At 53.5% G+C, this 25,417-nt stretch overlaps 3 protein-coding genes across 3 annotated transcripts; all 3 read left to right on the top strand.

Annotated features, from left to right (window-relative positions):
* Positions 1 to 1,109: 1,109 nt before the first annotated feature.
* Icam1 (intercellular adhesion molecule 1) lies at positions 1,110 to 12,851 on the top strand. Its single transcript, XM_032910948.1, has 7 exons — positions 1,110 to 1,220; positions 4,076 to 4,339; positions 9,305 to 9,610; positions 10,234 to 10,521; positions 11,009 to 11,296; positions 11,392 to 11,640; positions 11,731 to 12,851. Exons 1-7 carry the CDS (start codon positions 1,154 to 1,156, stop codon positions 11,904 to 11,906), a joined length of 1,638 nt encoding a protein of 545 aa, XP_032766839.1. The 5' UTR covers positions 1,110 to 1,153; the 3' UTR covers positions 11,907 to 12,851.
* Positions 12,852 to 13,571: 720 nt separating this feature from the next.
* Icam4 (intercellular adhesion molecule 4 (Landsteiner-Wiener blood group)) lies at positions 13,572 to 14,752 on the top strand. Its single transcript, XM_032910880.1, has 3 exons — positions 13,572 to 13,990; positions 14,104 to 14,409; positions 14,549 to 14,752. The coding sequence occupies exons 1-3, from the start codon at positions 13,621 to 13,623 to the stop codon at positions 14,665 to 14,667; spliced, it is 795 nt and encodes a 264-aa protein (XP_032766771.1). The 5' UTR covers positions 13,572 to 13,620; the 3' UTR covers positions 14,668 to 14,752.
* Positions 14,753 to 16,123: 1,371 nt separating this feature from the next.
* Positions 16,124 to 23,158, top strand: LOC116907133 (intercellular adhesion molecule 5). Its single transcript, XM_032910108.1, has 11 exons — positions 16,124 to 16,442; positions 17,316 to 17,585; positions 17,718 to 18,038; positions 18,572 to 18,859; positions 19,114 to 19,368; positions 19,465 to 19,713; positions 20,254 to 20,496; positions 20,576 to 20,854; positions 20,945 to 21,184; positions 21,708 to 21,971; positions 22,761 to 23,158. The coding sequence occupies exons 1-11, from the start codon at positions 16,361 to 16,363 to the stop codon at positions 23,021 to 23,023; spliced, it is 2,754 nt and encodes a 917-aa protein (XP_032765999.1). The 5' UTR covers positions 16,124 to 16,360; the 3' UTR covers positions 23,024 to 23,158.
* The last annotated feature ends 2,259 nt before the right edge of the window (positions 23,159 to 25,417 follow it).

Here is a 25,417-nt window from a genome sequence, read left to right on the forward strand (position 1 = left end):
GAAAGAAAAAAGAAAAGCAAGAGTGGTGGAGTATGAGTCAGGATCGGGAGTTTAAGGTCATCCTCAGTTACCGGGCATTTGAGGCTACCCTGAGCTACTTGACACCTGACAGAAGCAGAAAGAGATGAGAGGGGGAAGGGGAGAGACTAGCGCGAGGGGCGGGGAGAGAGGAGAAAAAGAAAGCCGGAGATGGAAGAAGGAGGGAGAAGAAAGAGGAGGAGAGTAGACCCAGAGGGCACGCTGAGGGGGTTGGGAGCTAGTCTCTCTCTTCTGAGAAGTGCCTCTCCTCCTCTGTGTTCTCACTTTCTCATCCAGTCTAGAAAAAGGGCGGTGCAGGGCTCCACGCCACAGGACCAGACTTCTTCCTTCCTTTTTGGGGAGCTATCAAGACGCCCCAGCTATCAAGACGCCCCAGCAGTCAAAGCAGAAAAGGGGAAGCGAGGCCGCGCGGGCAGGAGCACTCGTGAGTGGGAGGAGGGTCCTGAGGACTACACGATGCCTCTCAAGAAGAACTTTTTTCTCACGGCGGATCTGTCCCGGCTTGCTTGGATCGCTGCTGGGAAAATCTCTAGCGTCAAGTGGGTGGGGCATGGCCCTAGGGAGAGGGGCACCTCTGAATGGATGGCGTCCCCAAACGATTCCGGGGAACTCTTATCCTTAGCACGGGCTTATCTGGTGGGCTAAAGAGTTAACTGGTGGGTTTGCAGTAGGCGGGGAATCAGGACTTGATTTCGGATCCCTGCGAAATGCCGAGCCTCAGTTTACCCCTTCGAGGGGATGGCCGTCCTGACTAGTCGCGAGGTACTAGTTAATCAACTAACCTGAAGGCTCAGGCCTTCTCTCCCGGACTCTCCTTCTGGTCTCTGACACCATATACCCCGCCCCCCACATGTCATTACTTCAGTTTGGAAATTCCTGGGTCGCAGGGGCCAGCGAGGCAGGACCACCCCTCGCGGCCAGGGCACAGTCTCCGTCCGGAAATACCGAAGCCCTCGTTCCGGAGGAGGAGGCGCGAGGTTTCCGGGAAAGTGGCCCCAACAGCACCGCCCCTCGGCCCCCCGTGGCCCGAGACTATAAAAGCTGCGTGTTCTCAGCCAGCACCCAGTGCCGGTGCCCTGCTCCGCTGCTGCCTGCACTTTGCCCTGGTCCTGCAATGGCTTCAACCCGTGCCAGGCCCATGCTGCCTCTGCTCCTAGTCCTGCTCGCCGTTGTGATCCCCGGTGAGTCCGAGGTGGGGTCGCTTTGGGGGGCAGGTTTCCAAACTTCGGGTGGACCCAGAGCATGGTGAAAATCCCTGCTCCCGGGCCAGCAGAACATCACCTGAATTGCAGCTGTTAACGGGAAGCGGGATTGGAAGCCAAGGGTTGAAAACTAACAGCCTGGAGTTCGAATCCCGCGTAGCCTCACTCCATGGGTGGACTACAGAGCACAAGTCTCAGTCTCTCCCTCTCTCTCCCCCTCCATCTCTCCCTCTCCTTCCCTCTTTCTCTCCCTCTCCCTCTCCTTCTCTCGCCCCGTCTCCCTCTCCCCCCCAACTCCGTCTCCCAGTCCCTCCCTCTCTTTCCCTCCTCTCTCCATTCACCTCTTTGCTTTCTCTCTTCCCCTCCCTTCCTTTCTTTCCTGTTTTGAGACTGAAACCTTGACACCTTAGCCTAGGCTGGCCTTGAACTCTTAGTCCTCTTCGGGACCACACTACTCGCCTATAAACGTGTGCGTTTAGAACCTGGGCTCCTGGTCCGTACAATGGGAACTGTGATCACAGTCCTTGTCATGGGGCAGTCAGAAGATGGCCAAGGTGGAAAACAAATGGTCTGAGGGGCTGGCCTGAGGCTTGAGGTCCGTTTCCCTCCCCCATAGGCACCCGTTCCTCATCCTCACCCCTGGGGAAGTCCAGGCTGTTTCTGCTATGGGGAATTCCAGGGTTGGTGTATTACCCTGGAGCCTGAGTGAGGTAGCTTAGGACTCCCCACCTTGCTGCTGCCTGAGGGCGGCGCCTGCCGCTCTCCTTTGAGAGGAAGATTCAGAACTCTCTCAGCAGTTAACAGGAGGCTCCTGACCTGGATTCCCAGAATTCATTCCTCCTAGGTGGATGACTTCTTAGCCTTAGGGTACTCCAAGGAGCCCAAATAATTCTATCGCTATTGCGGAGAGTCGTCAGCCTTATTACCTCCGCCAGGCTGTCAATCACAGCACTGGAATCTTTGGAAGGGTGGGGTGAGAGCTGAGCTCAGCCTTTTTGATTTATTTATTTATTTATTTCGGTTTGGTTTGGTTGGCTTTATTTTGTTTCTCTGTGTAGCCCTGGCTTCTCTCCTCACACTGCAGGGGCTCTGAGGGCGGAGGGCAGGTGCTCAGCCTCTTGTTGGCCCTGTTTTAATGTTTTCACAGACAAACCATGAAGTTTCTCATGAAGGTCTATAAACTGTACCTCCGGATCCTCCTGCTTCAGCCTCCCAAGTGCTCCACTTATAGTCATGCCTTCACACCCAGCTGGGATGGGCCTCAGGTCTTTGATAAGTTAGTGAAGTGCTCTGCTTCTGAGCCACCCCCCAGGGCTGGGGGATACACACCCCCAAAAATACCTACCAAACAAAACAGTGTCTCATTGCGTAGCTAAATATCACTGTACAGATCAGGCTGGCCTCAAACTCACGATTCTCCTGCCTTCTGAGTGCTGGGTTAAAGGTGTGTGCCACCACATCTGGCATTGGGGACACATTTTTAATGTGACCATCACTACCCAGAGGATCTTCTCATTTCACCCTCTTCCTCTTCTTGCCGACCCTCCAACTTCTGCCATCCTGACTCCCTACCTTTGCACTCTGTTCCTTCTGTCTGGAATCGGCTTCTTTTTTCTTTTCTTTTTTTTTTTTTTTTTGGTTCTTTTTTTGGAGCTGGGGGCCGAACCCAGGGCCTTGCGCTTCCAAGGTAAGCCGGCTTCTTTTTTCTATTCAGCCAGTGCCTTCTCATCCTCCTGATTTCTGTTCAAACCTATCACCAAGGAACTATATATACCATGTCCTATTCTGTTCTGGCTAAGCCAGAACTCACTAGCAACCATTAGCGGCAACCACTCACGTGGTGGCACAGGCCTTTTTTTTTTTAACCAATTTTTTTTTTTTAAAGATTTATTTATGGGGTTGGGGATTTAGCTCAGTGGTAGAGCGCTTGCCTAGCAAGTGCAAGGCCCTGGGTTCAGTCCCCAGCTCCGAAAAAAAGAAAAAAGAAAAAAGAAAAAAAAAGATTTATTTATTTAGTGTATGTGAGTACACTGTAGCTATCTTCAGATATACCAGAAGAGGGCATCAGATCCGGTTACAAATGGTTGTGAGCCACCATGTGGTTTCTGAGAATTGAACTCAGGACCTCTAGGAAGAGAGATCAGTGCTCTTAACCGCTGAGCCATCCCTCCAGCCCCAGGCACAGGCCTTTAATTCCAGCACTTGGGAGGCAGAGGCAGGCAGATCTCTGTGAGACCAGCCTGGTTTACAGAAGTGAGTTCCAGGACAGCCAGGGCTACATAATGAAACCCTACCTCAAAAAAAACCCAAAGAAAAAAGGAAAAACAAAATAATAACTCGGGGTTGGGGATTTAGCTCAGTGGTAGAGCGCGCAAGGTCCTAGGTTCGGTCCTCAGCTCCGGAAAAAAAAAAAAATAACAACTCTGGCTGGTGCCGGGCTGGGCTGGTGCCGGGCTGGGCTGGTGCTGGGCTGGGCTGGTGCTGGGCTGGGCTGATGCTGGGCTCAGCGGACAGAGCACTTGCCTAGTGCGCCTGAAGACCTGGGTTCCTGGTTCCAAGGCTGCTCTTGGACTCCGTTAGTAACCAAGGATCATACTCAAGCCCGATCCCCCGAGTGCTGGAATTACCGGCCTGTGCCACCACGCCCAGTGTCTGGGTGCTGAGAGGGTGGAACCAGGCATGATGGGCAGTTGTTCTGCCCACTGCACTGAGCCCAGCCCCTCAGCACCCGTAATTTGTTACCCCGTGCGCTCAGACACAATTGCTTCCTGCACGGGGTGTAGAATTCTGCCTGGCTCGAGGCTGCAAGGTCTCACCTCCCCCTTTTGTTCCAGGGCCTGGCGGTGCTCAGGTGTCCATCCATCCCACAGAAGCCTTCCTGCCTCGGGGTGGATCCGTGCAGGTGAACTGCTCTTCCTCTTGCGAAGACGAGAACCTCAGCCTGGGCTTGGAGACTAACTGGCTGAAAGACGAACTAGAGAGTGGGCACAGCTGGAAGCTCTTCGAGCTGAGCGACATTGGGGAAGACAGCAGACCACTGTGCTTTGAGAACTGTGGCACCACGCAGTCCTCGGCTTCTGCCACCATCACTGTGTATTGTGAGTGACAGGGCCAGGGGAAGGGAGTAGGGAGACCCACTGGGGACATGACAGCCGGCACCGCGTGGCAGCCTTGGAAAGTCCCACAGTCACTTAGAGATCTCTTTAAACCTCTGCCAGCAGAGTGTACCATAGGAATTTAGAACATTCCAGAATGCCACCATTTGATGCCTGGATTGTTCTGTTTTGTTTTGTTTAACTGTACTCTATTACTACTAATCGTGTCTAATGTTTGGACTTTTTAAAAAAATAATTTCTTTATTTTTTTATTTTATGTGCATTGGTGTTTTACCTACATGTATGTCTGTGTGAGGATGTCAGATCCCCTGGAATTGGAGTTACAGTTGTGAGCTGCCATCTGGGTGCTGGTGTTTGAACTTGAATCCTCTGGAAGAGCAGCCAGTGCTCCTAACTGCTGAGCCATCTCTCAGGCCCCAGTGTTTTGTTCATTTGTTTGTTTAAAGATAGTGTCTCATGTAGCCAGGCTGGCCTTGGACTCAAACACTACATAGCTGAGAATGGCTTTGAACTGATGCACTTCCTGGTGCTGGGATTATAGGTTGATACCCCGTACCTGGTTTACCTGGTCATGGGGATTGAACCAATGACTTAGTGATTTCAAGGCAAGAGCTCTGCCACTGAGCTGTAGACCCAGCCTCTGATCTGACCCTTAAAAAACACCTGCCACCCCAGGACTCAAGAACAAGGGGCTTAGAAGTTCATAGTCACCTTGGATACCTAACTCGGGGTAGCCTGGACTACATGGGACGAGAGAGAGAGAGAGAGAGAGAGAGAGAGAGAGAGAGAGAGAGAGAGAGAGAGAGAGAGAGAGACAGAGACAGAGACAGAGACAGAGACAGAGACAGAGACAGACAGAGACAGACAGAGACAGAGAGAGAGAGACAGAGAGAGAGAAAGACAGAGAGAGACAGAGACAGAGAGAGGCAGAGACAGAGAGACAGAGAGAGAGAGAGAGACAGAGAGAGAGAGAGAACGAGCGAGCCTGCATGTATGAATGTGCCTACATGTGGAGGTCAGAAAAGGGTATTGAAACCTGAAACTCCAGTGAGCCACCATGTGGGTCCTGGGAACCCAATCCTGGGCCTTTGCAGTAGCAGCTGGTGCTCTTAACGGCTGAGTCACCGCTTAGCCACCTGTTTATTTTTTGAGGTAAGTCACCATTGACATCTTGCTCTTCAGGCACCCACCTCCAAGCACCCAGATTGTAGGTGTGTTCTTTACATGGTGTGTGTGTGTGTGTGTGTGTGTGTGTGTACACGTACACGTGCGCACGCGCACATGTGCCCGCGTCCTGCCGTTCCAGTCTTGGAAATCACTGATGCATGGATCCCTACCACAGGGAACTGGTCAGGAACCATGGCTGCTCTGCTCCTTAGGGCTGAGGATGGGACCGTAGGGCTTTGTACTTGACCGGGTATGCACTCTGCTATTGAGCTCCACCCCTAAGAGTCACACTGCAGCTGTATTTGAAGGTCAAACACTTACAAACCACTCAAAGATAGAGAACCCAAGAGATGGCGAGACAAAGTTTGGTTTGGGCATACCATGGAATAGTATGCAACTGTATAAAAGAATGTAGCCAGTCCTTCCTACCTGCAGGAATGTTATACCTTAAAAGGAAACATGCTGAGAAGCAGTGCTGTGACAGGTTCTGTATTTGTGAGCAGACGGGGCAGGAGGAGGGAGGTCGTGTCTATACATGGAACCAAGGGCCTCACGTGTTAGGCCAGCACTAACTGCCGTCCCTCCACCCCACTTCTCTGGGTGTCCTAGGAAGGAGCTCTTCCCCTGAACCATGCCCCCAGCCCCTCATTGGGGAATTCCAGGGAGAGTTTATACCCAGCTGGCTTTGAAGTTAGTGTCTGAGGAACTGAGTGACCACTGGGCTTCTGACACCTTGGTTTACTTGTTGACCACAGCACACTGTGGTATGATACAGGGAAGCCTAAAGGCCATCAATCTTAGTGGTCGCTGGACAGAAGCCTTTGGGAAATCTCAGCTCAGCTTGTGGTTTGGAGGATATGCCAGTGCAGCGCTGGAGGGAGGGAAGTCCCCAAGCATTCCTTGTGGCCTTGGGAAGTCCCTCTGAAGAGCTTTCTCAGGGTACCTGATCTTAGAAACCCCAAGGCTGGGGCTAGAATTCTGGCTTGGCTGAATTTCTGTCTGTCACTCCGGCCGTTCAACTGTGACTTAATTTCTACACTGTGAACACAGTGAACCTCAGCCTGACAGTTTGGTGTGGTGGTCGCATGCCTTTGATTCCAATACTTGGGAGGGAGGCAGAATTCAAGACTAGCCTGGTCTACATAATGAATTCCAGGTCAGCCTCGGGGTGGGTGGAGCAGGACTTGGTGGGGGTACCAAGAAGAAACAACCTGGAATAGGGCAGAGCAGGAAACGACCACCCTGCTTGGTGTGAGCACATGGGTGTCAGCCAGGCTGCTGTCAAGACTTCTCTCCCTGGGGTCTGTACGGCATTACTGGATTACTGGAAGCTGGCAGCAGTCGGATCCAGCAGAAGCCTGCCCGAGCTTGCTGCCTGTGATTGTAGCATCCAAGATGGGAGGGGCAGACAAATATTTGAAGAATGGAGAAACCAGGATTTGGTGAGAGACTGAAGTTCAGTGTCAAGGAGGCCAAATACCGTGCCCTTCCCCGTGTGCCAGTGTTTTAATAGGACTGAGCAGGCTCTGCCCCTGGTTTCACACTATGGACTGATTGCCCCGGAACTTGCTTTGTAGACCAGGCTAGACTGGAACTCAAAGAGATCTAACTACCTATGCTTCCCATGGGCTGGGACTATAGGTGTGTGCCACCATTGCCTGGCTAAGAGGTTAAGATTTACAAAATAATGTGTTTTTATTTTATGTGCATGGATGTTTTGCCTGTAAGTAGTGCCCTGTGTCCGAGGTGGCCAGAAGGGGGCGCCAGAAGCTACCGTGTAGGGGGTTAGTTCCACCGTAAGACCTGTTAGTGCCCTTGCCCACTAAACCACCAGACCAGGCCTTAGAGGTCAACTTTTGGGAACTATTTTCTCTTCCACCATATGGGTCCCCAGATTTAACTCAGGTCATCAGGCGTGGGTGTTAAACACCTTTACCTTCTGAACCATTTCTCAATCCACCCCTCCTTGAAATTGTGTCTGACATAGTGCAGGCTGAGGACAATCTTGACCTTTGGTTTGTCTGTTTTTAAGACTGGATTCTCACTATGTATCCCTAGGGGAGCTAGAACTCTGTAGAACAGGCCAGCCTGCAACTCACAGAATTACCCCTTCCTCTGCCTCCCAAGTGCTGAGATTAAACGGGGGGGTGGGGGCGGGCGAGGGCCACTGTATATTGTATTTGTAGAATTGTAGTCTCTGACTTTTTTTTTTTTTTTTTTTTTTTTGGATACTAATTGGCTTTTTGTGGAGACAAGGCTGGCCTTCAGCTCACAGAGATCTGCCTGCCTATGCCTCCTGAGCGTTGGGATTAAAGACATATATTACCTAATTTGCCACTTTGCCTAATGGAAGACTCTGTGCTGGATGCGGTTCTGGTCTCGTAATCACAGCTCTGGGGTAGGCCAAGGCAGGATAGACTCAGATTTGAGGCCAAGCTCACTATAGTGTGTAAGGGCCTGCCTCAAAAGGCAGAAAACGAAAACAAACAACAGAAACCCCAAACAAAACAGGGAAGAAAAGGGAAAATAAAGGAAAGGAAGGAAGACAGGGGCTGAAAAGAGAAGGGAAGCCAAGGCTTTACAATTGCCCTGGGCTTTCACTACTGAGCCACGCCGCTCGGCTCGGCCCCTCAGTGTGGGATTCTACACAGGGATTTTTACCACTGAGGCTTAGTAACTACTGTCTCACAAGCACACAGAATTGTGTGTGCCCTAGATCCGCACACCCTAACTCTTTGTTATCCTGAAGGTTTAATTGATTAGTCTTATAGAAAGTTTTCACACAAACGTGGCTTGATTTCTCACACCTCAATTCACTTAGTCTCGGCTAGCCTCAGACTTGCGTTTCGCCTGCTTTGGCTGGGTTTATGGGCTGTACCACCATTCTCGGCTTTTATTAATTAATTAATTAATTAATTAATTAATTAATATCTTATTTTTTGAGAGAAACGGGGTCTCACTGGTGTAGCCCTGACTGTCCTGGTTAGGGCTACTCTGTAGACCAAGCTGGCCTCGAACTCAGAGATCTGCCTCCTGAATGCTGGGACTAAAGGTGCACACCACCACACCCAGCTCATTCGTTATGTTTATCGTGTGTGTATGATGTGCGAGTGCAGACCCGGGTGTGCCAGGTGAACATATGGAGGCCAGAGGACCACTCTGGAGTTATTCTCTTTGTCCAACTTTACTTGGGATGCAGGGATCGATCATCTGTTTTCCCAGACAGGGTTTCTCTGTGTAGCCCTGGCTGTCCTGGAACTCACTCTGTAGACCAGGCTGGCTTCGAATTCCCAGAGATCCACCTGCCTCTGCCTCCCAAGTGCTAGGATTAAGAACCTGTGCCACCACTGCCCAGCCTGGGATCCAGGGATTGAATTTGGGCACTCAGGTTATGTGGCAAGCACGTTTACCCACCGAGCCATCTCACTGGCCCATTCTAATCTAATTTAATCTTATTCCTGGGACTGGGGATGTAACCCAGGGCCTCCTGTCCGTTAGGCAGGTCTTCCAAAGCTGGGCCACCACCCCGTCAACCTTTAGCACACCCGGATACATTATTTGCGGTTTCCTAATGATAGACTTTGGAGTGTATTTCCACCTTTCAGGTATCGCTGTCGTGCAAACACTCCTGACCTCCTCCCTACCTCTCCCCAAAGCTCTCTGCATTCCTGGCTGCTTAGGTGGTGGGGTGTGTTTGGGGGAGACTGAAGTCTTTAGGCAGGTGTGGGTCTGTCTACAGCAGTCCAGCTCACAGGATCCCCCAACTCTGTTTCCCTGCAGCGTTCCCAGAGCGAGTGGAGCTGGATCCTCTGCCCGCCTGGCAGCAGGTGGGCAAGAACCTCATCCTGCGCTGCCGGGTGGACGGCGGAGCACCGCGGAGCCAGCTCTCAGTAGTGCTGCTCCGTGGGAATGAGACACTGAGCCGCCAGGCAGTGGATGGGGACCCCAAGGCGATCACATTCACGGTGCTGGCCAGCAGAGGCGACCACGGAGCCAATTTCTCATGCTTCACAGAACTGGACCTCAGGCCGCAAGGGCTGTCACTGTTCAAGAATGTCTCCGAGGTCAGGCCGCTCCGGACTTTCGGTGAGGCCCTATTCCTGCACAGAGAGCAAGTGGGTTCTTGGGAGGAAGCCGACCTCGGCATCGAGGGAGAGGATAGCTTAGTGGGTAAAGGGAGGAGCTTGCATCCAAGCTTGATGACTTGAGCTCAGTTTCCAACTCCTAAAGGAGAAACTGACTCCTGAAAGTTGTTCTCTGACTTCCACAAGCGAGTCACACGTATACACAAAAAATAAGTGAATAAAAAGAAAGAAAAAGGGGGGGTTGTGAGTAGACCCCACCGGTCCAACTCACACTGAGTGCCAGCCCTGAGGGTGACGAACGACACTTCTTTTGTTCTGTGGCTCTGGAGGTGGCTGGGCAGTTGGTGTTAAAAAACCTGGGGAGGGCTGGAGAGATGGCTCAGTGGTTAGGAGCACCGACTGCTCTTCCAGAGGTCCTGAGTTCAAATCCCAGCGACCACATGGTGGCTCACAACCATCTGTAATGGGATCTGATGCCCTCTTCTGGTGTGTCTGAAGACAGCAAAGTGTACTCATATAAATAAGATAAACAAATCTAAGGAAGAAAGAAAGAAAGAAAGAGAGAGAGAGAGAAAGAGACAGACCCCGGAAGTCCATTTGCTCATGCCTGTCTTCTCTCCCAAGATCTTCCGACTAGGGTCCCGAAGCTTGACGGCCCTGACCTCCTGGAGGTGGGCACCCAGCAGAAGTTCTTGTGCTCCCTGGAAGGCCTGTTTCCTGCCTCTGAAGCTCAGATATACCTGGAGATGGGAGGCCAGATGCTGACCCTGGAGAGCACAAACAGCAGAGATTTTGTGTCAGCCACTGCCTCAGTGGAGGTGACTGAGAAGTTGGACAGAACCCTGCAGCTGCGCTGTGTTTTGGAGCTGGCGAACCAGACCCTGAAGACGGAGAAGACCTTGAGAATCTACAGTAAGAAGGGCGAAGCTTAGTCCAAAGAAAGCGATTTTGAGACCTGACTGACACCAATAGGGGGTGGGGGAGGGGAGGTTCTAAAGAGGGAGGACTGACAAGGGTGGGACTGACACCATAGGTGGGCCTTTCAGGGGCGTGGCCTAACTTGGTAGCCCATTCAGGAGTAAGAACTGCCACCAGGGGCACTTTCAAGAGATAGAAGAAATAACTACAGGGAGACAGCACTCCTTTAATCCCAGCACAGGGGTGGCAGAGGTAGGCAGGGTCCTTATGAGTTCTGAGCCAGCCAGGGCTACACAGTGAGACCTTGTTTCAAAATGTGTGGGACCAGGCCTTTCTAAAGGCCTAGTTTCAGCTAGTCCCAGTTCCTGGATGGCCAATACTGGAGATTGGGGCTGAGACTAGGGGTCCATCCATACTTGAGGCTGGGTGGTCAAGGGCGGGGCTTGCAATGGGCGGAGCTCACGGTGTGTCCCGCCCCCAGACTTTTCAGCTCCCGTCCTGACCCTGAGCCAGCCGGAGGTCTCAGAAGGGGACCAAGTAACTGTGAAGTGTGAAGCCCACGGTGGGGCACAGGTGATGCTTCTGAACGGTACTTCCCCCAGGCCACCCACCTCACAGGGTACTTCCCCCAGGCCACCCACCTCACAGATCCAATTCACACTGAATGCCAGCCCGGAGGATCACAAACGACGCTTCTTTTGCTCTGCGGTCTTGGAGGTGGATGGGAAGTCCCTGTTTAAAAACCAGACCTTGGAACTCCATGTGCTGTGTGAGTAGGGCTTCAGGACAGTGATAGCCATTCCCCTAATGCCCCATGTGCCCTCTGAGCTTTCCCTGATCTCTGTCTCTTACACTATTCTCCAGATGGTCCTCACCTGGACAAGAAGGACTGCTTGGGGAACTGGACCTGGCAAGAGGGGTCTCAGCAGACTCTTACATGCCACCCCCAGGGGAATCCAGCCCCTAATCTGACCTGCAGCCGGAAAGCAGATGGTGTCCCGCTGCCCATTGGGATGGTGAAGTCTGTCAAACGGGAGATGAATGGTACCTACGAGTGCCGTGCCTTTAGCTCCCGTGGGAGTATCACCAGGGACGTGCACCTGACAGTGCTGTGTGAGTATCCCAGAATATAGGGCTGGGTGAGAGGTGGGCTAGGTGCCAGGGCCTCAGCTCTCACCATTCCCTTCTGTCTCTACCACACAGACCATGATCAGAATACCTGGGTCATAATTGTTGGTATGTTGGTACTGATCATTTCGGCCTTCGTGATCGTGGCGTGCGTTTACACCTATTACCGCCAGAGGAAGATCAGGATATACAAGTTACAGAAGGCTCAGGAGGAGGCCCTAAGACTCAAGGTACAAGCCCCGCCTCACTGAGCCCACTGGACAGGACACCTGCCTGGGCCCTGCTGCTCTTGAACAGATCAATGGACAGCATTTACCCCTCACCCACCTCCTCTGGCTGTCACAAGACAGGACAGTGGCCTGGGGATGCATACTTGTAGCCTCAGGCCTAAGAGGACTCGGAGGGAGCAAGACTGTGAATTCATGACCTGGACACACCTACAGCCTGGTGGGCCCGCAGCCAAGAAAGGCTGACTTCCTTCTCTATTACCCCTGCTGAGGGGCCCCCTACCTTAGGAAGGTGTGATATCCGGTAGACACAAGCAAGAGAAGAAAAGGAACACCATGCTTCCTCTGACATGGGAAAGCTGGGACACTGTCCCCAACTCTTGTTGATGTATTTATTAATTCAGAGTTCTGACAGTTATTTATTGAGTACCCTGTACAGACACTAGAGGAGTGAGCAGGTTAACATGTAAGTTATTGCCTGGACCCTGGTGCAGGGGCACAACAGAGTCTGGGGAAAGATCATACGGGTTTGGGCTTCTCCACAGGTCAGGGTGCTTTCCTCAAAAGGGCTGATTTCTTTCACGAGTCATAGAAATACTATGTGGACGAGCAGTGGCCCTCTGCTCGTAGACCTCTCTGGGACCCCTGCCTCCTCCTCAGCCTGGAGTCTCCCAGCACCAGCATGGGTGACCACCTCCCCACCTACATACATTCCTACCTTTGTTCCCAATGTCAACCACCATGCCTAAATATGGACGCTCACCTTTAGCAGCTCAACAATGGAGTCTCATGCCCCTGAAATTATGGTCAATCCCTGCATGCCTCCACCCGGCTCCACCTCAAAGAGAATGCCTGGGAGAAAATGTTCCAACCACTTAGAAGGGTCCTGCAAGCTGTTGTGGGAGGGTAGGCACCCCTCCCAGCGCAGAAGCCTTTCCTTTGAATCAATAAAGTTTTATGTGGGTCTGAGTGTCTTGTGAGTTTGAGTACAGTCATCCCATCAGTTTGCCAAAGCCCTAAGTATTCCTGACTCTCATCCTTCCTCAAAGGGTTTCCTGTTAACCTAATCCTGCGTCTGCGGACCAGGTTGTTTTTATTTCCCCCTTTCGTTTTTGTCTTTTGAGAAAGGCTCTCTATGTAGCCCTGGCTGCCCTGAAATGTGCTGTGTGAAATGGGCTGCCCTTGACCTCACAGAGATGGCTAGCCTGTCTCCTGAATGCTGGGATTAAAACGACTAAGCCACTCCTACACCTATTACTCCTAAAAATCTATTTTAGATGTGTTTGTTTTTCAAGACAGGGTTTCGGGTTGGGGATTTAGCTCAGTGGTAGAGCGCTTGACTAGCAAGCGCAAGGCCCTGGGTTGGTCCCCAGCTCCAAAAAAAAAAAAAAAAAAAAAAGACAGGGTTTCCCTGCGTAGATCAGGATGGTCTTGAACTCACATCTGCCTGCCTGGGAGTGCTGGGATTAAAGGCACATGCCACCATTAACCGTCATTTTATTTTATTTAAAAAAAAATTTTTAATGACCTCTTAGGGCTTAAGTAAAAACTAAAGAGCAGGTTCAGAACTGAGCAATGGCTTTTGGTTAATTGTAGGGTCTGATGGGAGGGAAGGCAGGTATCTTCCTCAGGGCTGCCAGGGGCCCATTTTGGGGCGTGGCCAGGGTGCCTTCTTATCTCTCTTGTCCAGTCTAAGCTCCCTGGCGTTCCGCCCACACTTCAGCGCGGGCTTTGTGCCATGGAGTCTGCCCTTCTGCTCCTTTCGCTTTTGCTGGTGGCTGCCTATTTGAGGGGTGGAAGCTCCCAGCATGAGTGGATGCAAAGCCCTCCCGCGCCTTCCGTGACCTCAGCACCTTTCTTGGTGCGTCTTAGTCCGGAGCTGGAGGCTGTGCCTCCCGGGGGCTCAGTGTGGCTTAACTGCAGCCACAACTGCCCCCTGCCGGTGCATTCCAGCCTGCGCACTCAACTGCGGCAGGGAAAGATAGTCAATGGATCTCGCTGGGTATCTTACCAGCTACTGGATGTGAGGGCCTGGAATTCCAAGGTGCGCTGCGTCGTCACTTGCGCAGGAGAAACCCGAGAGGCCACCGCCAGGATCACTGCTTTCAGTGAGGGAGACCGGGACTCAGGCCGGGCTGGGGTGAGGGGAGAGGGGTGGAGGAAGCGGGTAGTTGGCAATTGCTTTAGGGGGTGCCTGTGGGCCTTATCCCTCTTGCTTTAGAACGGCCCAGAAGTGTGATCTTGGAGCCTCCAGTCCTAGTGGGCCACAAGTACACTCTGAGATGCTATGTGACACACGTGTTTCCAGTGGGGTTCTTGGTGGTGAGCCTGAGGAAAGGTGGCCGGGTGGTTTATCATGAAAGTCTGCAGCGCTTCACCGGCTCAGATTTGGCTAATGTCACGTTGACCTACGTGATGCGGGCCGGACTCAACGACCTCTGGCAACCACTCACCTGCCACGCGCGCCTCAATCTCGACGGGCTAGTGGTGCGCAGCAGCTCAGCACCTGTTATGCTGACGGTCCTCGGTGAGGCACCCTGCATCCCCAGGGAATTGGTGGGGGAGAGGGGATGTTGCCACTCCAAGAGGGCCTGCAGACCAGGCGTGGGCTCCACGCTTGGCGGTCCTCAGACCTCCTCATTCCTTATTGTCACTCCTGCCCACAGCTTTAAGCCCAGCCTCCATATCCTTGGCCTCTATCTCCATCGCAACCCTGGTGGGAATCTTCCTGGCTGTGGGGGCTGTCTACGTGCGCAAGTACCTGGCCGTGCAGACTCAATTATAGATCGGTTTTCGATGGCTGACAAGAGGGAGGGGGAAAGAACCCCAGAGTAATGAATTCTGACACTCTTGTTGGAACAATAAAGTCTTCCTCCTCAGTCTCTGCCTTACCGTTCTTGGAGGAAGTGGTTTCCTTTTTAGGGGACCCTACTTTTTTCAAATTCCTTATATAGGGGGTGAAGATTTGTAGATTGGGAGTAAGTAGTACAGTTTTAAAACCCCGGTACTGGAGGAAACAAGACCTCGTGTGTCTCAAGGCACCTGAAGTTTCTCCTTCAAGGCCGGTATGGGATCCTAGAACCCGAGTTCCTCTGCGTAGTGTTTTGTTAGTCTTATCTGTGGCGGGCAGAAAGACTAAATTGACCTCCCCTCCGGCCCTCGCTTAGGAGAGGGCTGACTCTGGATATGGCTTTTCCTGATTGGCTCCGCTGATACAGGCCGGAGCTCTGATTGGAGGCTAAGTTTCCCTTCTCGCACCTCCTTTTCCACTACAGATCCTGTGCCTTACTAGCGGAGGCCAGCGGGTGGAGCTAGACCTGGTTCCCCAGGGTTACCATTAATTGGGGGAATGAGGCGGGGTGGAGAACACACTCGAGTGGGCGGGGCCCTCTCCAAGTAGTAGAGGAAGCAGATACCCAGATAGGAAATCTAGCATAGCAACAAGTTAGAGATGATTGCTCAAGCCACGTGAGCTGTCACAGACTTGCATCCTGGCATCGTGTCTGTTGTCTCCGAATCAGGTATGCATGTGGAAAGGGGTGTCAAAGATTGAGGTCAGATGCGAGGTCAAAGTGTCCCCTGTTGATCTTTTGATCCAACTTGAATTGCAGAATTTCGCACTGTTACCCAGCAGAGGAGGCGGCGCACTCAGGAGCGCGCAGATGCTCTGCTGAGAGAATAGGCTCACAACAGCATTGTAGACACATTCCCGCTGCACTCTGGGTAAATAAAGATCGGGTGCCTGAGTCGACTCTAATTTAGACGCCTGCGAACGCTGCGCACACGCACACGTGTCCGAGTCTCTCTGGCACTTGATCCCCTCTTCCTTCGCCGCGTGCGCGGAGGAGGTCTTAGAGGCGTGGTTCCCATACTCAGCCTGCTGGAGGTCAAAGCGGAACATCAGTTAAGGAAGGCATCCTCACATTCTCCCTTAGAACCACCTTTACTGCATACTACGACTCCTCAAGCTAATAGAAGCAACCCCACCATCCACCCTTGCTCAGGGGGCGCTGGTGGGAGGGGCTGAGGATGGGCGTGGCTTGGAGACCTAGCGTATTATCTCAGACTCTATACCTAGGGTGGTGGGTGTTTGGGCAGGGCCTCTCAGCATCCCTCCCCTTCTTCGCCAGAGATGACGCGGGAGAGCGTGGTCGCCCCCAGAAGGCTTTAGACCATCAGACCGACCTCTACGTAGACCCCTCCCCCAAGGGGGGACCGCTTTTGCCTGTCTAGCTCGCTTGCACTAAAGCCGGGAGCAGCCCAGTGCGCGTTCGCCTCCAGTCAGCTCGCCCCCCATCACCGCCTCTGTCACCGCCCCCTCCTTGGAAACCAAGTTACCAACGTTTAAACCAATCCCTGGGCGCAATTCTGCCACCCCCACACTCCACCCGCTGCGCTGCGCGGTCCTCCCAGCCCGGCTCTCCATCACTCGCGCTCCCCTCGCCTTCTGCGCTCTCCCCTCCCTGGCAGCGGCGGCAATGCCGGGGCCTTCACCAGGGCTGCGCCGAACGCTCCTCGGCCTCTGGGCTGCCCTGGGCCTGGGGATCCTAGGCATCTCAGGTAAGAAGAGTCCGCCCGCGGAGCCAGGTGAATAAGGCGGGGGCGGAATTGAAGGACCAGAGAGGGCGGCCCGGGTGTCCCCCTCCAGGCTCCGCCCTCTTCTAGCTTCCCACGCTTCTGTCACCACCTGGAGCTCGGGGCTTCTCCCCGTCCTTCCTCCACCCCAACACACCTCGATCTTTCAGATCTGAACCCAGCACCTTTTCTGGACTCGGGGTTTTGCACCTAACCTATCTCAGGAGACACTGTGGCTCTCCTGTCCTCTCCTGCTCTGTCGTGCCCTATGGTTCACAGACTGGCATCATCCCTATTCATGATCCTCAAAGACCCCATCTCCTCAACTGTCATAACTCAGAGGCTCTGTTCCCCCTCCACCTGGAGCCCTGGAAACCGGCTTTCTAGGGCTTTCTCCGCGGTTCTTTCCCGGAGTTCAGCGTTGTGGCTTTCTGTCCAAGTTACTCAAGTTTGGGGACAATCTCCTTTAAGCCTTTGACTCAGTCTCATTTCCACTTTGCTTTTGCCCCAAGCCTCTGTGTCTCTCATCCATTTCCTGACGATCTGTCAGAGTCTTAAGAGTGATTTGGTTCCCCATCCCCCCTCCAACTGGAGTCTCCTCCTCACTATTGACGTGTGCATCTGAGACCCCCATCCCCGCACCGAGTTTCCCCATCTCTGTCAGTAAAGAGCAAGGCTTCCAGAGACAACCCTCTAAGAGCGCGTCAGTCCCGAATCTTGAGTGGGATGCGGGACTCCCGTGCTATTTCTTGGCGGAGGTCTTTCCTCGTCCTTATGGACACCCCTGGTTTGGGATATGGGGGCCGCTAAGATTTCAGAGATGGGGTCCCTAGGCTGAGCCCGCGTTTTCCCGGGCAGCGGTCGCGCTAGAACCTTTCTGGGCGGACCTTCAGCCCCGCGTGGCGCTCGTGGAGCGCGGGGGCTCGCTGTGGCTCAACTGCAGCACTAACTGTCCGAGACCGGAGCGCGGTGGCCTGGAGACCTCGCTACGCCGAAACGGGACCCAGAGGGGTCTGCGCTGGCTGGCTCGACAGCTGGTGGACATCCGAGAGCCTGAAACCCAGCCGGTCTGCTTCTTCCGCTGCGCGCGCCGCACACTCCAAGCGCGTGGGCTCATCCGAACTTTCCGTGAGTTCAGGGTGGGCACGCCCCTTGGGTCTCTGGACCTCCCCCTCAAGCTCCTCCCACCCGTCCTCTGATCCTCCTGCTTGTTCTGAAAGTACTACAGCTGGCTAGAGCGGAGGTTTTGGTCCCTTGCAGAGCGACCGGATCGGGTAGAGCTGGTGCCTCTGCCTCCTTGGCAGCCTGTAGGTGAGAACTTCACCTTGAGCTGCAGAGTCCCGGGGGCAGGACCCCGTGCGAGCCTCACATTGACCTTGCTGCGAGGCGGCCAGGAGTTGATTCGCCGAAGTTTCGTAGGCGAGCCACCCCGAGCTCGGGGTGCGATTCTCACCGCCACAGTCCTGGCGCGCAGAGAGGATCACAGGGCCAATTTCTCATGCCTCGCGGAGCTTGACCTGCGGCCACACGGCTTGGGACTGTTTGCAAACAGCTCAGCCCCCAGACAGCTCCGCACGTTTGGTGAGTGTGGACCCTAACTGACAGATTTTAAGAAGTTTAGGGCAGCCAGGCGTGGTGGCATGGTGGCGTAGGCCCTAAGTCCCAGCCCAAGCAGAACTAAGGCGGATCTCTTGTGAATTAAAAGTCTAGCTCGTCTACATAACGAGGGCTGCATAGTTAAATCCCCCAAAAGTCTAGCAGCTAGCCCTTACTTCAACCCAAGTACTAGCTTAACTACTTTCTCCTGTGAGCTTTTTCCTTTATGCATTTACTCGTTGAGAGAAAAAGAGAGTGTGTGTACGTGCTTTTATGCACATGCCGCAGTGCATGTGTGGAAGTTAAAGAATAAGGAGGAGTTCTGTCCTTCCATCATGTGGGTCCTAGGGATGGAATCAGCTCCTCAGGCTTTGTTAGCTACAAGCGCCTATGCTTGGGGAGCCATCTCGCCCGCTCCTCTGTATCTTTAGGGTGAAACCAGACAATGCATGCAAATTGGTTGATCAACACTGAATGTTTAGTTCATAAATTCAAGCTCTGTTCTTTGTCTACCTCAGCCATGCCTCCACTTTCCCCGAGCCTTATTGCCCCACGATTCTTAGAAGTGGGCTCAGAAAGGCCGGTGACTTGCACTTTGGATGGACTGTTTCCTGCCCCAGAAGCCGGGGTTTACCTCTCTCTGGGAGATCAGAGGCTTCATCCTAATGTGACCCTCGACGGGGAGAGCCTTGTGGCCACTGCCACAGCTACAGCAAGTGAAGAACAGGAAGGCACCAAACAGCTGATGTGCATCGTGACCCTCGGGGGCGAAAGCAGGGAGACCCAGGAAAACCTGACTGTCTACAGTAAGGGGAATCCAACAAGGCCTTCAATGGCTGGGGCTGGGGCTGGGGCTGGGGCTGGGGCTGGGGCTGGGGCTGGGGCTGGGGCTGGGGCTGGGGCTGGGGCCAGAGTCTCACAAAGGCGGAGCCTATAAAGTGGGCGGGACCTCCACACCAGAACAAGCAGGGCCGGAGAGTTCCAGGGCAGGAGCAGATAGAAGTTGGAAATGAATAGATTGGGTTGAGTTCCCTGAGTTCCCTGAGTTCTCTGTCCCCAGGCTTCCCGGCTCCTCTTCTGACTTTAAGTGAGCCAGAAGCCCCCGAGGGAAAGATGGTGACCGTAAGCTGCTGGGCAGGGGCCCGAGCCCTTGTCACCTTGGAGGGAATTCCAGCTGCGGTCCCTGGGCAGCCCGCTGAGCTCCAGTTAAATGTCACAAAGAATGACGACAAGCGGGGCTTCTTCTGCGACGCTGCCCTCGATGTGGACGGGGAAACTCTGAGAAAGAACCAGAGCTCTGAGCTTCGTGTTCTGTGTGAGTGGATGTTCACTTTATCTCTGTGAATTCCAAGGACACTCTTACCGGCCCCATCTTTAACCTTATCGTATCCCCTCTGCCTCATGCCCGCAGACGCACCTCGGCTGGATGACTTGGACTGTCCCAGGAGCTGGACGTGGCCAGAGGGTCCAGAGCAGACCCTCCACTGCGAGGCCCGTGGAAACCCTGAGCCCTCCGTGCACTGTGCAAGGCCTGACGGTGGGGCGGTGCTAGCGCTGGGCCTGTTGGGTCCAGTGACCCGTGCCCTCGCGGGCACTTACCGATGTACAGCAATCAATGGGCAAGGCCAGGCGGTCAAGGATGTGACCCTGACTGTGGAATGTGAGTAGGGGGAGGTGGGCATGCTTATCCCTTTAAGGTCACGGAGTGTACTGGGAGACTGGCTATACGGAAAGGAAAGAAGCCTAGGTTCAACAGGGATTGGGAAAACATTGAAGGAAAGTGGTGTGGTGTTTACAAACTTAACAGTGGTGACTGGGCACAGTCTGGCAAAAACAGACAGCCAAGAGAGTGTGCCTGGGAAGCTGCAATGAGGGCTTTGTGGGAATCGGTCAACAGCACCCTGAGATCTCAGGAAAGGGGCCTGAAATTATCTCCAGAACCCATGTGAAGGCAGGAAGAGAGAACGCCCAAGCCCCCACATATCACACAGAGTAAATAAATAAATAAAATGGCTCCTGCCGGAGGGAGTGAGAAGCTGTCTCCTGCAGGCTCAGAGCAGTGGTAGTGCTTGCCTTTAATCCTAGCACTCGGTAGGCAAAGGCAGGCAGATCTCTGTGAATGTGGGGCCAGCCTGGTCTATACAGAGAAATCCTGTCTCAAAACAAACCAACAAAGAAACAAAACCAAAATCCATTCCAGATGCCCCAGCGCTGGACAGTATAGGCTGCCCAGAACGTATTACTTGGCTGGAGGGGACAGAGGCATCGCTTAGCTGTGTGGCACACGGGGTCCCACCACCTAGCGTGAGCTGTGTGCGCTCTGGAAAGGAGGAAGTCATGGAAGGGCCCCTGCGTGTGGCCCGGGAGCACGCTGGCACTTACCGGTGCGAAGCCATCAACGCCAGGGGATCAGCGGCCAAAAATGTGGCTGTCACGGTGGAATGTGAGTAGGGGTGGCTACGGATATGTCCACACCTGCGTCCTCTGTCCTCAGTGTGAACTCCTATTTCCCTGCTTCCTAGATGGTCCCAGTTTTGAGGAGTTGGGCTGCCCCAGCAACTGGACTTGGGTAGAAGGATCTGGAAAACTGTTTTCCTGTGAAGTTGATGGGAAGCCGGAACCACGCGTGGAGTGCGTGGGCTCGGAGGGTGCAAGCGAAGGGGTAGTGTTGCCCCTGGTGTCCTCGAACTCTGGTTCCAGAAACTCTATGACCCCTGGTAACCTGTCACCGGGTATTTACCTCTGCAACGCCACCAACCGGCATGGCTCCACGGTCAAAACAGTCGTCGTGAGCGCGGAATGTGAGCAGGGGCCCAGGTGGGCGGAGAGTACCGGGTGTCCCAGGATCTTTTCTTTCCCTGATGCCCCTCCTTATGGTGGCTGATCTGCAGCACCGCCACAGATGGATGAATCCAGTTGCCCGAGTCACCAGACATGGCTGGAAGGAGCCGAGGCTACTGCGCTGGCCTGCAGTGCCAGGGGCCGCCCCTCTCCACACGTGCGCTGTTCCAGGGAAGGTGCGGCCAGGCTGGAGAGGCTACAAGTGTCCCGAGAGGATGCGGGGACCTACCTGTGTGTGGCTACCAACGCGCATGGCACGGATTCACGGACCGTCACTGTGGGTGTGGAATGTGAGTGAGGACAGCGCTGAATGAAGACGACTCAGACCGCCAGAAAAGTGCCTTGAGGCCTGGGATGTATGATCCAGTGGGTAGAGTGCTCAATTAGCACTCAGTAAAATGTATATTCTATTCCTAATACTCTTTAATTTTAACCCTTGGGAGGCAGAGACAGGCAGATCTCTGTTCCGGGATAACCTGCTCTCTGTCTAGGACAGCTTGGTCTACAGAGGGGCTACAGGGCCCCCCCTCCCAAGATTGCATAGCATCCCTCTGGCTCCCTGTCTCTCTGCTCTACCCCAGCCACGGGAGAGGGAGAGGGAAACAAATGCAAACTCATTGAAATTCAGAGACTTCTCTGCAACCACCCTTCACCCCACCCCCCACTCCTAGTAAGAAACAAGCACTTTTGTTTCCACAACGGGTAGGTGGTGTCTTGGGAGGCAGCAGTTTTGCCCACCCATCCCAAGGTCTTAAGCCTCCTAAGGTGTTTAATTAACGCCCCGTGCTAAGCAGCATCTTCATGTCCTTGCAGACCGGCCTGTGGTGGCTGAGCTGGCAGCCTCGCCCCCAAGCGTGCGGCCTGGCGGAAACTTCACTCTGACCTGCCGTGCAGAGGCCTGGCCTCCAGCCCAGATCAGCTGGCGCGCGCCCCCGGGAGCTCTCAACCTCGGTCTCTCCAGCAACAACAGCACCCTGAGCGTGGCGGGTGCCATGGGCAGCCATGGTGGCGAGTATGAGTGCGCAGCCACCAATGCGCATGGGCGCCACGCACGGCGCATCACGGTGCGCGTGGCCGGTGAGTGACGGGCTCCTGGAGTAGAGGTGGGGCGAGGGACGTGCACCAAGGAGTGACCTAGGCCTTGGGGTGACTAACCACCTCTCTGCCTCTTTGTATGCAAGACCAAAGAGGGCCAATATAGAGGCCAAGAGCGCCTGCTGGGTGGGGTTGTGGGGACAGATTAGGGTAAGGAAGTGGAAGCTTCAAGAATAGGCAGAAGCCAGGGCAATGCTGCTCATCTGTCCGGGCACCTGAGAGAGTACAAGGTCTGCCTATGCCTTGTAAGACCTGTTTCAAACACAAAAGGGAGAAAGAACCTCTTAGGACAGACTGGGTGCACACGCGGGTGTGTGTGTGCGTGCGTGTGTGTGTGTGTGTGTGTGTGTGTGTGTGTGTGTGTGTGTGTGTGTGTGTAGAGTGGGTGCTAGGAGTTAAGAAACACTTGATCCAGTTCACTCTTTTCTATGTTACTGTGGGGAACGGACAGGGGTCAGAGATATTGACGTTGGGCCCAATTCATGACTGCCCTGGGCTAGGGTCTGTCAGAGCTAGAGAAGGGCTGAGCTGGTCCCTCCAAGCTGTCTCCTTAGGAGGGTGGGAGGAACTGAGGCATTAGAGGGTATGAGGGGGGTCGTCAAGGGCTTATAATCTCATGGCCAAAGAGGGGTGTATATTGGTATTTTGGGATTCCCCTGAGGAGGACCCCTTTCTGGGGCCTCTTCTTCCATCGGGCTGCAATGACAGGGGCATAGAGGGCTCAAGGGAGACAGGAGGCTTGCCCAAGCTGGCGAGGGTCTGCGCCTACAGGTCCATGGCTGTGGGTCGCTGTGGGCGGTGCGGCAGGGGGCGCGGCGCTGCTGGCCGCAGGGGCCGGCCTGGCCTTCTACGTGCAATCCACCGCTTGCAAGAAGGGAGAGTACAACGTCCAGGAGGCTGAGAGCTCAGGCGAGGCGGTGTGTCTCAATGGCGCGGGCGGGACACCGGGTGCAGAAGGCGGAGCAGAGACCCCCGGCACTGCCGAGTCACCTGCAGATGGCGAGGTTTTTGCCATCCAGCTGACATCTTCCTGAGCCTGTATCCAGCTCCCCCAGGGGCCTCGAAAGCACAGGGGTGGACGTATGTATTGTTCACTCTCTATTTATTCAACTCCAGGGGCGTCGTCCCCGTTTTCTACCCATTCCCTTCAATAAAGTTTTTATAAAGGAGTCTGGGTATCTGTAATGTGCAGCAATGGGGGTTGAATCCATCTGAAGAGGGGTGTGTGTGTGTGTGTGTGTGTGTGTGTGTGTGTGTTTCCTCCTGAAGATTTACACATAGCTCTACAGCAGATCCGCTGCGAGCAAGGGTCATCATCTGCAGTTGAATAAAGATGCCTGTACTCCTTTCTTTCTTTCTTTCTTTTTTCTCTCTTTCTTTCTTTCTTTTTTTTTTTTCCAAGACAGGATTTCTCTGTGTAGCTCAGGAGGCAGAGGCAGGCAGATTTCTGAGTTCAAGGCCAGCCTAGACTATAGGGTGAGCTCCAGGACAGCCAGGACCACACAGAGAAACCATGTTTTGAAAAAAAAAAAAAGTGTTCTTCATTCAAAGCACTTCCTCTTTCCTATTATTATGGATTCCCATGTTTCCAGGATGCTCCAAGCCATCTGTGTGCCATGAGACCTGGAGCTGGAGTGGGACCTCCTGGTACTACACAGCTTCCTGCAGTCGGGGGGACAGGTGGGCAGGGCGGAGACTAGCTTCTTCCCCTTTCTGTCTTAGTTATGGTTTTACTGCTGTGAACAGACACCATGACCAAGACAACTCTCAAGGACAACATTTAATTGGAGCTGGCTTACAGGTCAGAGATTCAGTCCATTAGCATCAAGGCGGGAGCATGGCAGCATCCAGGCAGGCATGGTGCAGGAGGAGCTGAGAATTCTACATCTTCATCTGAAGGCTGCTAGCAGAATACTGACTTCCAGGCAGCTAGGAGAAGGGTCTTAAAACCCATGCCCGGGCTGGAGAGATGGTTCAGTTGTTGACAGCACTGATTCCTCTTCCAGAGGTCCTGAGTTCAATTCCCAGCAACCACATGGTGGCTCACAACTATCTATAAGGGGATCGGATGCCCTCTTCTAGTGTGTCTGAAGGCAGCTATGATGTACTCATAAATAAATCTTTAAAAAGAAAAAGCCCATGCCCACAGTGACACACTTCCTCTAATCAGGCCATACCTCCTAATATGGGCCAAGCATATTCAAACCACCACACCTCCCTACAGCTTATCTCTTCTGCCCAGTGGCTGCCCTCTGCTCTTAGTCCTCCAAGGTGGGAATAATGGGGGTCCTCCCAGGCCTGGTTATAAACAGAGCAAGGTCCCTTAGCCAGCATGAGCACAGCCATCTTCCCCCTTTCCTAGTAGTCTGTGGGTTTCTTGGATGAAGAAACCCTGTTTTTCTGGCACTCTTGATGAAGAAGGGAGGCTCAGAAGTTGGAAATAATCCTTGGATGAGTGTTCAGTTAGGGCCAGTCTGAGATAAGAGCTCTCTACCCCAAAAGCGAACCCACAGAATATTATAGGGGCTCAGTTAGTAAAGTGATTGCCACAGGACCTGACTTCAGCCCCCAACACTGATGTAAAAACAGAGCTCCAAGGATAAAGGTGCTTCCACTAAAGTCTGCCAACCTCAGGTTGGCCCCCAGAAACCAGAGGGGAAGGGTGGAAGGAGCATGGGGCACAGAGGTGTGCTTCGACCCACCCACGCTGCAACACTCATGTCCCTAGCAGCACACACATGCCCCCCGCCCCCAACACAAAGGGTGTCACAGACATGGGCAGTACAGACAAGCAAATCTCTGTGACTTTACCGTACAGCCAGTCTAACCTTGCTGGCAAGGTCCAGATAGCTAGAGATCCTGGTGGGGACATGCCGAGACAAGTGCTTAACAACAAACCCAGTGATGTAAACTCAGTCCCAGGACCTCTGTGGTGGAAAGAGAAAACTGACTCTGAAAAGTGGCACTATTATTAGGACGTGTGCCCTTGTTGGAGGAAATGTGTTGCAGTGGGCATGGGCTTTAAGACCCTCAGCCTAGCTGCCTGGAAGCCAGTCTTTTCCTCTTTGCCTTTGGATGAAGATGTAGAACTCTCCTGAACTATGTCTGCCTGAACACTGCCATGCTCCCGCCTTGATGATGAACTGAACCTCTGAAGCCATCATCGATTAAATGTTGTAACTGCACAGACACCTTCAAAACAATTTAATTAACTAAAGAAAAAAAAAAAAAAAGCCTCGATTTGGATGACACCTGAGAAAGCCAAGGACATACACCTGAGGTTAGGTTCTGGCTTTCGAGTGCACGGGCGCACACACACACGCCACACACACACACACACACACACACACATGCACACACATGCACACACACAGCAGTGGGTTCTAGCTTTTGGGGCGTTGGCGCACTTGAAGAGTGAACCACTGCAT

Source organism: Rattus rattus, chromosome 8 (genome assembly GCF_011064425.1).
Source record: "Rattus rattus isolate New Zealand chromosome 8, Rrattus_CSIRO_v1, whole genome shotgun sequence".
NCBI lineage: Eukaryota > Metazoa > Chordata > Mammalia > Rodentia > Muridae > Rattus > Rattus rattus.